The sequence below is a fragment of the Athene cunicularia genome, assembly GCF_003259725.1.
Source record: "Athene cunicularia isolate RWA chromosome 1 unlocalized genomic scaffold, athCun1 chr1_part2, whole genome shotgun sequence".
In the NCBI taxonomy this organism is placed as follows: domain Eukaryota; kingdom Metazoa; phylum Chordata; class Aves; order Strigiformes; family Strigidae; genus Athene; species Athene cunicularia.
This window is the reverse complement of record NW_020799092.1, coordinates 67,218,729-67,232,927: the sequence shown is the minus strand read 5'-3', so window position 1 is coordinate 67,232,927 and position 14,199 is coordinate 67,218,729. Positions and strand designations below refer to the sequence as shown.

The window sequence follows — 14,199 nt, the reverse complement described above, 5'->3', positions numbered from 1 at the left end:
TTTAACCCCGTTTTCCTCTCTGGTTTTGACCTCATTAAATAGATCAAGGTCAGCATTATAAATACAAAATACATACATTCTGGAATACTAGAAAGAACTACTTTCTGATGGTAAATATATCTAAAGCATAACTTTTATTACAGGCTATACATAATTTTATATTATAGATTGAATATAAGGAATTCTGCAAAAATCAAGCAAATGAAAATAACTTCTCTGTTTGTTGTAAAAATAAGTTTCATGCATAAAATAAACCAACAACACTCACTTTGTAAAATACAGTTTGATAGCTATGGTTTCTATTTTGATAGTCAATTTTGTTCAACTCTTGATTAATAAAAAATTAGAATCACACCAGCAATGTGAAAGGTCAGATTAAAAGCTGAATCAATGTTTCTCAAACCCTTCAGATGAGGTATGAAATGAAGAAGTCTCCCATATTTGAGCATCAAAGATATGACTATATACAGAAGAAAAGCTAACCTCATTTCTTTCACTCTGTTCTGTTCCTGAGTCTTATAGGTGCTGACTACCTTTGTTTAGTTTTTTCACCAGAAGATAAGTACCTCTCCCATGTTTTAGGATTCAGTTCAATTAGACCAAGTTAACAGAATGCTTAAGAACAGACTTCAAGGCAAGTCCTTTCTAAATTCATCACTCTAAAACCCTGGCCTTAACACCTATTACATGTGCAACTGGAAAGAGTATTTTTCTCCTATTCCACAGTAGTGTGGTCATGTCATATAAGCATTGCTGTTTCTTGCCACGTTTTAATGGAAATGGCATGTTCTTGTAAATATATTACAAAATTAATAATCTTAGGCTATGTGATGAGTAATTATGTTGGACTTGTGACTGGCCAAACAGGTATCAGTCAGTTAAAATTCTGATGACAGTCAAATCTAGGACAGTCATTACCAGATTAGCAAGAATACATGATGGTGATGTTAGAAGCTAGTAGATGCTGACTTTACCATTTCACTGCCAGTTAACATGGATTTAGGAAGACAGTGTCCATAGGAATAATTTGGGAAGCCACACTGGATATATGGAAATCACCAGACTGTTTCCAGGAACATCCAGCAATTTCACATCTGTTTTCCTAACTCCGTGGTGCTGTGGACACTTCTTCCCATAATTCTCCAAAGTGGCTCCTTATTAAGATGAAGGGCATCTGCTACGCTGAAAGAAGAAATGGATCTTGTGGCTGCTTTACTTGTTGGTCAGCATACACATGACAAATGTGTGACTGAAGACAGGCTGGTTGTGCTTACGGCAAGATCAAGGCATGTCAGCAGAGTTGCTGTGTCCCCACAAGTGCCTGGTTTCCCTGCCTATCCTCAGTTAGCCTTGCATAGGAAACCATTCAAGGGTAGTATCACCTCTTGCCACAAAACTGCAAATACCACCTCAGTGGCCACCACTATTTCTTGAAATTTTTATTTGGCTTTCTGAAGCAGAACTGGAAGTTGCTCTGGGTTGCATTCAGGTTTGATCTGTATTTTCTACATTATCTGCATGAAGAAGTGGAAACAGATGGTGAAAGGATGGGACTGAATTAAGGAGAGTCATGCACTGGTACCAATATCTGCAGTAGCTTCAGGCCATCACCTGCAAGAATTAGGAAATCTAACTCATGAGAAAGACCTTGGCTGAGTCCCTGATGAAGAATCTGCCATGGAGTGTGGGCTACTCAGACAGCTACTCAGTCTTTTTGTATGCAGCAGGGGGAAAAGATATTTATTTTCATTTGAACTTCCTATTACATGGTCCTGGGCGACTGCTCAGATCAGCTTGTTATAGTTGCAAGAGAGAGCACAGAGCTCCTAAGAGGCACAACAAATCTCTTTTTGACATTGCCATCATTTCTCTTGATGTGACGCTAGCCCATGTAAGCAACCAAAGTACTTTTGCCCAAGTCTAGGGAAGTCCAGGAACAGTTCTTTCACTGCTGCAGCATAAGGGGCCCCAAGACAGGCCCCACAGATGGGCAGGAACGCAGCATAGGTCTCTGAAGGTAAATGCATTGCAAGGAGGAAAAACACAGTCTTGGAGAACACCTCCCAGTTAATTCAGTAGCACCAATTGTTCCTCACATAATTCAGCATTGCCACTTCAAAAAAGAAATCGGAAAGGAACGTTCTTCCTTTCTATAGCAACTTTATATAGAATGGGATCTGTCTGACCTCCCATTCTCATCTTGTGCTTCTCACACTCTTTTGTCTTGTTTTTTTGTTGGTTTTTTTGGTTTTTTTTTTCCTGCTCTAGTCTTTTATGGCAGCTTCTGACATTGTTACCAATGTTTAACACAAAAGGATACCACATTGACTGCGTCAGCATGTTTACATCATTAGAGACATGGAGCTGCACACTGTCCTGAGGATTAACTGGAATAGCAGTTTTCTTGTTGCCTGTAACACTTACTGTCAGTTCACTCCAACTCCTACAGAGTCAGAGTAAGCCAACTATGAACAACTTTGTGAACTTACCCAATGTAAGCTTATGCAACAAACAGCAACTCACTTCCTGAACTGTTTCACTATTGGGGAAACTTTTCATCATTTCCACTATAACATTGTAGCAGCGAACATTTCCAGACATGAGCACTTCAACATTGGTGGCTAAAGAAAGAAACAGAAGAAAAAACCCCATGTTGACTGGATTCTAATTCAGACTTTATTTAAATAGACTTCTTTAGAAAACTGGGCCTATGTTTCAGTTTTCGCCTTGCAACTTGAGAGAAAGCTGGTGGCATTTTTTTTCTTGGTATTGCTATAGAAGACATTAATGACTACCAACACTTGGAAGTAAATCACTAAGTTCAGAGTCCACGTTAACATTTATGGATTTGTTCCATTCTGTATCAGGCCATATAACAGAAACCTCCTCACAAACTATTCTTATGTACCATTTTCTTCAAGCTGAACAAATTGCTTTATAAATATTAATTCAATCTTATAAAATGACTGGGATCATGTAAACATTGTACAGTATTTCAGTAATATTCCCAGAAACATACAATTAAGAAGCAATTCAGAATTTTTTTTTTTCTAGCAGATGTAATTTATTTGATTTAATCACGTTTTTCTAAGTTTTCCTTTTTTAGGGGGCAAGTTAGCAACTTATTATTTTCATTTAAATTAGTTCTACTGTACACCTATTATGTACTGAGGGTACAGAAATGTTCATCTAATGCTCCTGCAATATTTTGAAATTCATTGCAAATTCTGTATTTCACAGAATCACTGAATGGTTGAGGTTAGAAGGAACCTCGAGGTAATCTCATCCAGCTCCCCTGCTCCAGCAGGGCCACCTAGCACAGGCTGCCCAGGACCATGGCCAGATGGTTTCTGAGGATCTCCAAGGCTGGAGATTCCACAGCCCCCTCTGAGCAACCTGTGCCAGTGCTTGGCCACCCTCACCCTATTTACTGCTTATTATACAGGCCAGATATAGAAACCAACAGGACATTCACACGGGCTAGTATAAAGACAGAGTCCTTTCCTACTGAGGACAGTGATCTCACATGCAGTATTTAAGGCAAAATGGCATCATGGCAGTTAAAACACAGTGTATGAAGGCATCCTTGTAATATGTATATCCAGGTATGAGACAGAGTATGAACCCCCAAAATCTCTGACAAAATCCTGACCCCAGTGAATGAAAAGTAGTCCTGTCACTGACTCCAAGGGTGTTAGCATTACTCTGCTGAGGTCTATAAACTTCCTTAATCATTCTTTTAACAACTTGTCTTTCCTGTATACAATGTAAGACGGATATTCACAACTGTATTATTAAAGGTAATTAGACTTTTTAAAGCAGCAGAAGATCTTCAAAATAATATATCTCAGAATATTAAATAATGATACTCTGTAAGCTGAAAAAGCAAACCTGAGTGGGAAGCATTTCTAAAGTATTCTGGTTTATAGTGAAGGAAGGTACCTTTCACAATGCTTTAAGATGACAGTGATTTTTTCATGTCATTCTCAAGTGAAAACACCTTTTTAAAGGTATGTTCCATAAAACAGTATTGCATCACTTCACAATTAATTTCAGAGGTGACAATTACAAACATATTAGAATATTCAGAAGATTCTGAAATTGTTTATTACAGAGAGAGCATAATTAACTGCATGTTTAAATCCTGCAAGAACCAAGCAATGGCACATTTCCAGGGAGCCAGCATTTCCCAAAGCAAGCTAGAGAAAAGGAGACGGAATGGATCTCATTTAATCTTAACCACCAAAATTTTGTCATCTAGGTTCTCACAACAACTGATGAAGAGATCTGAGCACTCTGTATGGTGATTAAACCCACCTGAACAGATACCTCTCTTACAGTTAGGTAAATTTTATCTTGAGGTGACTGTTTCTCCCCATTAAAGAGAGAAAAAGCCTGGATGGCTGCCTGCGACTCCCATTTAGATGGCTAACGTTCTGTGACCCATCAGCCCACTATGGACTCTGGAGGAGAGTTGGCAGCAAGCCATTTCCTCATTCCATTTAAACTACTGAGATTTAAAAGAGTTCTTGACTGCACTGGAATAAACTCTTACCCTTCAATTTCTCATGACATACGAGCTAGAGCAAAGTCTACATATATATTAGTGAATGAGAGCATAGTGAAGTACAAATCCTCGATCTAACTCATTTGGAATAGAGACTTGAACTTCAGGGTACGGGGAGACAATCATTTCACTAAGATAGAGTGTATATTTCGAGTAAGCGAATTATTTTCTCCACGGTGGCCTTCATTTTATCCATGGTGGCCTTAATCTTCTTACAGGTATTGTGGGATATCACAGAGCAAGTGTATGAATGCTGGCAAAAGTAGTCTAACTTTGCACATTCATGTGCAAGATATTTCTATTTCTCTCAATATTCTTAATCTTTTGTATCAAAAATGAGAGTACTAACTCAAAATAAATACCAACTTTAGAGTAGGTCTTTATCATACCCTTCTCTTTTTATGCTTTGTACAAGTAGTTACTATTATCAAAACCACTTAAAATCTGGCATCCTCTTCCTTAGAAAATGGCAGTAACTTCTGGTGTATGGTAAAATTATTTCTGGCTCAAGGAATACTTAACTTTTTAACACAAACTAGAAGAGCAATAAGTTTGAGAAACAGAAACTAAATGCTTGGAGTCTGATGAAATGTGGGACACTCCAGTCTAGTTCTCGTTTTGTGGCATACATGGGGCGAGCATGGTTTCTACAGAGCCAGAGAGGATGTATGGGCAAGGCTTTGTGAGGAATCACGTCTGCAAGAGTACATTACATACCTCATGGAAGACATGGGGAACAGGACCCTGCTCTATATGCTTGCCAAAATTATGACTACAAAATTGTGAAGCTGAAAAAACTGCCTCTGTGCCAACAAGATCAAATTGCTGTAAACAAATTGAAACAAATCATCAAGCACATTTCTCAGGACCTGATTTTGCACACAACAGGGACTACTGTTATCAGAAGACAAGATATAATGAAGACATTTTCTTCCAGTTTTATTGCACAATACCTGAGAACACCATAAGACTCTGTAACATGTACATGCTGTCAGTGCTCCTCACTGCAGCCACCACTGCGTGATCAGAGTGGGGAGTCTGAGCCCAGACACCTTCTGTCAGCCCTGGCTATTGGATTTGTGTGGGTGATTTTCCCCTTGTGGAACAGCTTTGGTCAACAGTGTTCCTTACCTGCTACCCAAACTCAGTGAAGATTAATTACTCAATAAATATATCTTATTTTTCAAGCATTAAAGAAAGATAGGGCAGGGTCTTGAAGTCTGACCTCTGCAACCATGATGAGCATCTTCATTAGAACTTACTCCAAGCAGAAGAAAGTCTGTTTCCATTCTTTATGAAAGATTTCAGCTTTATCAGAATGGCTGACTATGAAAATTTCCCATGAAAAAATACAAATCAGTATTTCCCAAAGAAATCAGAAAAGTGATTTGTCTGGCAGCTTCCAACCATTTCTCATTGATTTTTTTTTAGAATTAGTGAAAGATTACCACAAATGGAGGTGAGCTGATGCACAGTAAGGGAGATGAAGAATTGAAAAGAATTTCTGATAATACACTTACATGGACCAGCTAAGGAATGTAATGAATAAAGCGCAGGAAGAATCACCTCTTCTTTCTCTGGAAACTCTTTAAATACTTTCAGTATGATCATATGATCTTTGCTTTCAACAAATTCAGCCAGCTGCTCTTCTGGAACTAAATAGAAAAGCAAGAGAGATAAAGTAAGTTCTGAAAAGATAATTCATATCCTGGTACAACATGAGAAAACTGTTTTTGTGAAGTTTCCTTATATTTATTTCTTATGTTTCACAGAAGTAAGGTACTCTCCATACATACCATCTTCCACAGTTATGACCCCTCTTACTATAAACTGAACTACTTTATAAAGATGTTTTTCTTGCCTACACTTTCTGTAACTGAGTTCTGACTTTTAAATTCTCCCCTGTGAACTAGTATTTTTAAAATAGTCTTCTAGTCTTTTTCACAGAATGAACTTCAGATATTCCTCACCAAGACAGTATGTAAGTGAAGGAAAGACTAATCATACAGTAAAACCAACTTGATGGAATGCCATTCTGCATACTCCATGATTTTATTTCAATTCTCAACCTTTTAGATAATGGAGTTTGCTCCATAAAGACTACAGTCATGCTTTAATAATATCTTACTTTCATTGTAATAATGGCTTAAGGTTTTTCCATCCCTGCCCCCTGTCATTTGTGCTGACATAACTGCATGGCCATGCAATGAACCAGATAAGGAAACTAATCCAGGTTGAAAAAGAACGACACATTTTAAATTTTGTAAGCACAATCATTTTCTGAATCTGGTTCAAGCTAAGGCTAGGCAAACATTCACATTACAATAACTGAGAAGAAGCTCAGAGGCCTCAGAGTCTGGACAAGAGGCTCAGAAGCAGGAAAAAGTAGCCAGGGGCAGCCTAGGAACTTGTTACATTAGCACTGCCATCAAGAAGGTATGCAGTAGTCTGTATATCTGTAAAATCAGGCACTTATAAAAAGCATTCACAGAAAATCTAAGCAGCACAGACTTTTGTGGAGACTGAAGAGAAAACACAGCAGGACAAAAGTATTTAAGGAGAGAGGAAGAGGGGAAGAATATAATTCCAGGCACACATGTGTGGGAGGAAGACTTAGAAAAAGCAGTGTAAACTGGTGACAGAAAGAAAAAAAAATCTAAAGACTTGGAGACCATCTTTGAAGCAAAGGAGTACAGCAGACTTGATAGTAGTGCTAGTATTTCTCAATATTTATTTTGAAGCAAGAAACTCCAATGCAAAGCAAGGCTGCTACAACAAAGGAACCTCTGGCCATCCCACACACTGTTTCTGAAAATTGTGCAGAAATTCAATATATATAGTGATGTCATTTCTTAGAAGATACATAGGACTATCACACAGATACATATTTATCTTTCAGCATTGTCAGGTTCAAAAGCAGAATCACATATTTTTCTAAAGTGCAAACACTTTGCTTTATTTTAGAATTATTCATGTTACTAAAATTTGCCAGTCTTTAAATAAACAACCCTGTTTTTTGAAAATTAAAATGTCTTTGTTCCAGTGTTACTAACACTGAATCCTATCTGTTCAGTTTAAAGTCAGAAATGAAGAGACATTTTGATTTTTTGAAAATTTCATATCCATTGCTCAAATTTACAAAAATTGTGATATTACTTGGAAAACCTGTTTTGTGCTAACTCATTCAAAGAACAGATATAATACACAAACCAGAATTTGGAATGCAAGAATTCATTTACTGCAGTTAAATAAACACTTGCAGTCCCCTCCCAACCTATACATTTTTCTAATCTAACAAAGTAGAAAACATAAATACCTTTATCAAAAAGTTTGTGTAATGCTTTACATCCATGTTGCTGGATCTCTTCATTTTTAGGGAAAGCGTGCATGGCATTAAATACCAAAGAAAACACATCCACCTCTTCCTCCAAGAGCAGGAAAGCAATTTCATCTGAATAGCAAGAGAGACTACATGTTACACTGATTAGTTCTCAACATTTTTATTGAAGCACTGTACTTACACATTAAAATCCAAAATTCTTTCATACTACCTTTAAAATTTATTCTGATGACTCAAATTCAGGTTTTTGTATAAGACATGAATATGTTATTTCTGAAGGTAGTATTTTAAAATAAAAGTGAGATGTTCCAAAACATTACTGCCAGAAAGACAGTTTCCCCTCTCCACTCTTGCTCCCACCTTACACTGCTGACCCCCCAATGAGCCAGTTCAACTCACTAAACTGGTAGAAAACTGACCCATAAAAATCCCCATTTTTGCAGTCATAGCAAGCTGAAAAGTTTCACTAAGAATTAAGGTTGGTGGAAGAAAGAGGTCAGGACTACACTGTCTGAGGAAAACAAGAAGGGATTTGTAATGTACCTGTCAGCTACAGTGAACTATGAAATCAGACCATCTGTACCATGAAACCCTATTCTCACTCAGCCATTCCTTCAGCCTGAAACCAAACTAAAAAGCCAGTCTCACTGTTGCTCTTATGGCATTAAAAAAAAAAATCTTTAAAAAATGTTACTCTATTGCATCTGTAGGCGAAAAGATTCATGACAATTTTTCAAGCTTACAGCAATAATAATAGAATCCTTATTGCCTGTTCCAGTGTTTCAGATGCAGCTGGTTTTTTTGTGTCTTTTTTTTTTTTCTTTTCTTTTTAAGAGAAGATCTTTCTATATGGCATTCACACTGTCCTGTCAGCTCCAGCTATAGCGCAGTTCAAGCTTACAGACATACAGAAATAAAGAATAGCAAGAGATTTTTCTGACAAGGTACAATTTCAAATATTTTCCTGAAGTAAGGTAGCTGAAATGAGAGTTTAAGTTTGTTTAATCAACTGCTGAGAAGAAGAGTTGCAGTCAGGAATAAACTGTTACAGAATATACAGTCAACAGTTCAGGACCTTTATGATACTTCACAACTAAAAGAAAGAAACTGCTGGTTAAAGTTACTCACGAGTAGCCAGATGTTGCTATTATTATTAATCACAGTGTAATGCCTTATAAGGAGACCTGTATTATCCAACTTCAGTATACAAAAAGTCTCTAGTCCTCCAGACCTCTTGACAATCAAAAGGGAGAGGAAAACATGTTCAAGACGTAACTGGCAAATGAATAGCATGAATCATCCCCTGAAAGGGCCTGCCTCACTCTATTGCCTACAGCAGAAGCTTGGACAGCTGGATTAGCTTGAACTAATCAAGCCTAATCCTTAGTTTGTAAATAAGGCTGATTCCAAAGCCCGTTAAAATCAATGGAAACATTCCTATTCTAATAATAATTGCTAATATTATATGCTAGTTCAGATAAAAATAGTTGAATCTCTCTCTTAGGGGTCTAATTTCAACAGAAGATCAAGAATCTCGGCACCATGTGAAAAATCCTCAGCACCTGGTAAAATCAGGTCTCTGCAGAGCAGAGTAACAGAAATGTCAGAGATGATTTACTGTTTTCAAAAGTATTAACCAGTACTAAGGAAGCAAGTCAGAATGTCATGAAGTTTACACTTTGGTAAGAAAAAATAAGCTCTTATTTATTTTACTTAACTAATTAACAGCAAGTATTTGTGTCTATGCTAATAACAAGTTGGGAAAATTAATCGGTCATGTTCTTCACAACCTTGCAATCTGGAGAATCCCTTCCACATGGGTAAAAAAGGTGCAAAGCAGTACTCTTTATTATTTTGTATACAACTACAAATAACAAGTGATTTTACAGAATAAACCAGAAAAAAAATCGGGCCCGACTCATACAGTCACGCACTTTATAGCACAGTTCTGTATTTTAAAGGCTTAGACAAAGTAGGAGAGTAAAACACAAAATACCTGACATGAGGAGTAGATTTAATGCTTTCAGTCCTATTACTGAGAGATTTATATTTCCTTTGTGGACTGTAAGCATTTTAAGAATCTGCCTAAAAATTAAAAAAAAAGGAAAAAAAAAGTTACAGCTGAAGAAGTATTAACATACACAAAATTTTATCAAACATTCACTTTAAAAACAAAAACACTTACAGAAATTAGCAAAAGCTTAAAAAGCTCCTTAGTCTTTTTTAATAAAAACTTTTATTTCAATTCAAGGGTTAAGTTAGTAATGAAATAATGTTGGCAATTTAACTATTTTTTATACTTTATTAAAATAATTATGCATAATATATCAATTTTACTTTTTAAAAAAACTAATTATATGTATTAATTCTACAGGGAACAAGCTTCATTTCAGAATGGGTTTACTCTACAGAAACCATGGTTGTGGAGCGCAGCAGCCCATGGACAATATGGCACTGTCCTGTTTCTTGCAAGAGTTAAGTTACAGTGAACAGTTCTGGGTTTGCTGGAAAAGAAGTAGCAGTTTCCCAGCTAAGAACTTGAACAGCATCTTGAAGGACTCTACAGTATCTAAGTATTCACCATACAGCACTCGTGATGCTGGACAAATCACTAAAAATAAATATTTCATAGACTGCCAGTTGTATACCTCTTCTTTTCTAGGTGGCTCAACTTGAGAACCAGGGACATTAACTTCTCAAATGCTGCATCAGAGTCAACCAAAGTTGAATATTTAAAAGAAAGAGAGCCAAACAATGATAACTACTCTGAAAAATTCAGTGTGTGTATCAATCAGCTGATACTTTTAACATATTTTGCTCAAATTACCATCTGTAAAACAGTGACCACAAATCCATAACACCAAGAAAATTTTAAAAGCTCTAGATAATACTGATGAGCCCTAAGAAAAGCCGAGAAGAAAATAAATAGACCAGTTTTCACATAAGGTATCATTAATGTACAGTAAATAAGGCAGTGGGCCAAATACCGAATGATGCTGATGACAGAAGATAAATAAGCATTGATTTTGCACTGAATGAAGCATACCTCAAATGAGGGAACCCCCGCCGGTTGTGTAATTAAAAACTAAATAAATATTGATAGACTCACACAAAAAAATCCCACAAAGAAACCTTCATATTTTTCTTTTCATGATTTTGGAGATCTTGACTTTGCAATCTTAATAATCTTAAAATGTGAGTCTTTGTATATGTAATATATAATAAAAATGAATTGTGTAGTAGTTTGCAATACCTTAATAGGTATTCTTGACCTGTCTTGAAAAACAAAAAGCAGCACTTAGAAGTTTTATCCAGATTTCATTTCCCAGCTCTAGCAATGATGTTGTTTGCCTTCTGAAGTCTAACTTTATAAGCTAGAATGCATGTATCACTGGTTTATTTCTTTTCCATTCATACTATGATGTTGCTATTTTCTCTTTCCTCTGTTGTAGCACTAGTGTTGTAGGTATGATGACCAAAGTACACATAAGAGGTAAAGTTGATGGGAGATATAATACCCTTTATCTTTTGCAAGACAGGAAATTCTAACAGTGTTAGTCTAATAAAAGATACCGTGTCTGTTCATATAAACCATGTCTTGCTTACATCTTTATACCTTCGTGAACACAAAACCGCTACTAAAATCTAGGGCTAGTCAGAACACCATGTGGGATGATCTTAAGAATAGAAAATAAAATCCAGTTTATGCAGGTTTGGTTTTTTTTTTAAACTGAGGATACCTCACTGAAACTTCTGTATGCACATTTTAGACTTACACATCTACAGACAAGGATAGTATTTGTGTTTTCAGTCCTGAGGCAAATACTTGTCCAAGGACAGAGCCCACATGTATGGACTAAGTTGTAGGGCGATGAATCAAGGAAAACAAAGAGCTACTCTAACCCTTAAATCTGCTTTCACCTCATGATTACAGTGTTCTAGTCTCTAAGCATTCCTAATGCATTTTATTGTGTGGTTGCAGGTGTGTGTGCACATGCATGTATGTGTATAAACTGTACATGGGGTGAAGATTCCTTCACCTCTCTGCTCCATAAGTAACTGTGGCTTAGACTTCCTTACTACTTACACCCTGCATGTATAGAAAACTCCACTGAGTTATCAAAGGCTCCAAAGCCATTAAATATCTCTCCCTTGTCTACCAACGACTCAGAATTTCTGCTGGGGGAAAGGAAATCTGCTTTGGGAAGAGGGCATTTTATAGAGGGTGACCTGCTTCAGGCAAGTGCTGATATATAAAGATGTGAGCTGGCTCAGTATAGTGCAGGGTAAAATAATCACACACTGAAGTATGTCTAATACAAGGAGAAAATTCCCTGCATCTACCATCTCATTTCAAGTATAATCAAGAGTGAGGGAGTAAAATACTTTAAACCTCATCTACTATATAAGAGTTTAATGTAAGAGATTATAAAACCTCTCATAAAGTCTCTTTGAGCTTGTAGAAAAGACAGAAATACACTGAAGGAACTTCCTTCCTTTCTCCTCACAGTGACAGTAACTATTTAATTATTTATCACACTGTCTATCAAGAACACCTAAATCAATACCAAACTACTGTTTGTAAATTTGGCTGTAATGTGGTCAAGTTGGCTCATGGTTGAGAGATAAGAAACAAATATTTTTTTCTATCTTAAGATTTCTTTTCTCCTAAAATAACTACGCACACAAAAGTGAAAATCTCTTGCAAAAAAATATGACCTTTTCTTCTCTACCATAACTGTTTCCTGCTTTGCTGCAAACAGCATACAGTCAAAATTGTGTTGATGCACTGCATTACTAGTCCAGTCCACCCACAAGGAACCTTAGATATAATTTAGGTGGCTTGCTTTGCCTTTGGCACTGATAGAAATGTCTGAGTCCACTCCTCCACTAAGAACCAGTTTCTCCTCAGCAAGGAAAACTGTCAAGACATCAAACAGGAATACACACTTGGCTAAAATATTGGTAGTGGGAAGGCATCATGTACAGCAATGTTATCATCAGATCTTTAGTGAGGTTTGAGTTTGAAAAGGATGTTTTGTTCAACTGCACACACCACAAGGGCTCTGAGGAGGCTATGGGAAAGATCAGCCCCAAAAGAGTAAATTTGCTGGGACCCAAGACTGAACAACAATATCTCTAGCTCTCAGAATAACTCTCTGTCAATTAATAAGCCTTTAAGCTGCCAAAGAAATCATAACTAGCTTGTACAGCTTTGGCTCAGTTATTTCTTGCTCATAAAAGCAACCAAAATATGCATTCCGACAAAAATTGCCAACACTTCTTTCAAGGGAGTTCATTCCCCTACTGACCATGTACCCTAGCCACTGTTAACCAATCAAACAACCAAAACCCCTCAAAAACCAAGCTGTATCTTCATGCAAATGATCTTACAGCAACCTTTGTAGGAAGAGTGTGGTAAAGACTAGAAAGGCAGAGGCAGATTCACTAGGGGAGTTGTAAGGCCATAGCTTCTTGCTGTCATTATCAGCCCTGAACGAGGCAATCTGTCCAAGTGACAGAACACCAAACCAAGCCCTTCTTCCCCATTTGTATCATGTCTACATCTACAATCAGCATTTGTGCTGTGAACAACTACAGAGCTAACCTATGTGGGTTTTCATCCCATCTAACCACAGCCATCCAGAAACCAGTTGCTTAGGGTCCCTTGATGGTTAATGGCAGAGATATGCAAGTTCAAGCCACAATTTTCTCAAGGATAACTTACTAAAAAAATAGAATGAACCATCCTCTCTGAAGGTAATTGTGTCCACTGACTCTTCTTGATTTATACTTTAGGCTTGTGGATATAATTCTTCACATTCGGAAAGAACACACATAAACACACACAACCATGTGGGTAATACTGCATCTATCTATTAAAATGGAAGACCTTGAGAACCACAGAATCCCAGCATTGCTGAGACTGGCAAGAACCTCTGGGGGTCTCCTACTTCAACTTCCCTGCCCAAAGCAGGGTCAACTACAGCTCAGGGCCAGGACCAGCCCAGTTCTGAATATCTGTAAGGCTTGAGACTTTACAAGCTGTCTGGGTAACTTGTTCCAATAAACCTCACAACAAAAATAATTTTTAAAAAGTTTACTTGGGTTATTTTTTTCATGTTTACGTGGAATTTCCTGTATTTCAACTTGTGCCCATTGCTTCTCATCCTGTCACTGGCATCACTGAGAAGAGCCTGGCTCAGTATCCTTTAATTTCTCTATCAGGTATTTATACACACAGATAAGATTCCTGCTTGCATGAGTCTTCAACCATTTAGAAGCTGATGTA

General features: G+C 37.1%; 1 protein-coding gene across 2 annotated transcripts in view; it reads right to left on the bottom strand.

The window, feature by feature from the left end:
- Nucleotides 1-14,199, bottom strand: part of LRRK2 (leucine rich repeat kinase 2) — an 83,441-nt gene that overhangs the window by 69,052 nt on the left and 190 nt on the right. For both annotated transcript variants that reach the window (XR_003399826.1, XM_026862362.1), the window contains exons 2-5: nucleotides 9,904-9,992; nucleotides 7,884-8,018; nucleotides 6,088-6,222; nucleotides 2,490-2,621 (exon numbers count right to left, since the gene is read on the bottom strand). Coding sequence is in view for 1 of the 2 variants with exons in the window: in XM_026862362.1 (XP_026718163.1) it covers nucleotides 2,490-2,621; nucleotides 6,088-6,222; nucleotides 7,884-8,018; nucleotides 9,904-9,992 (491 nt within the window). In the remaining variant the exon portion in view is untranslated. The remainder of the gene's footprint in view (nucleotides 1-2,489; nucleotides 2,622-6,087; nucleotides 6,223-7,883; nucleotides 8,019-9,903; nucleotides 9,993-14,199) is intronic.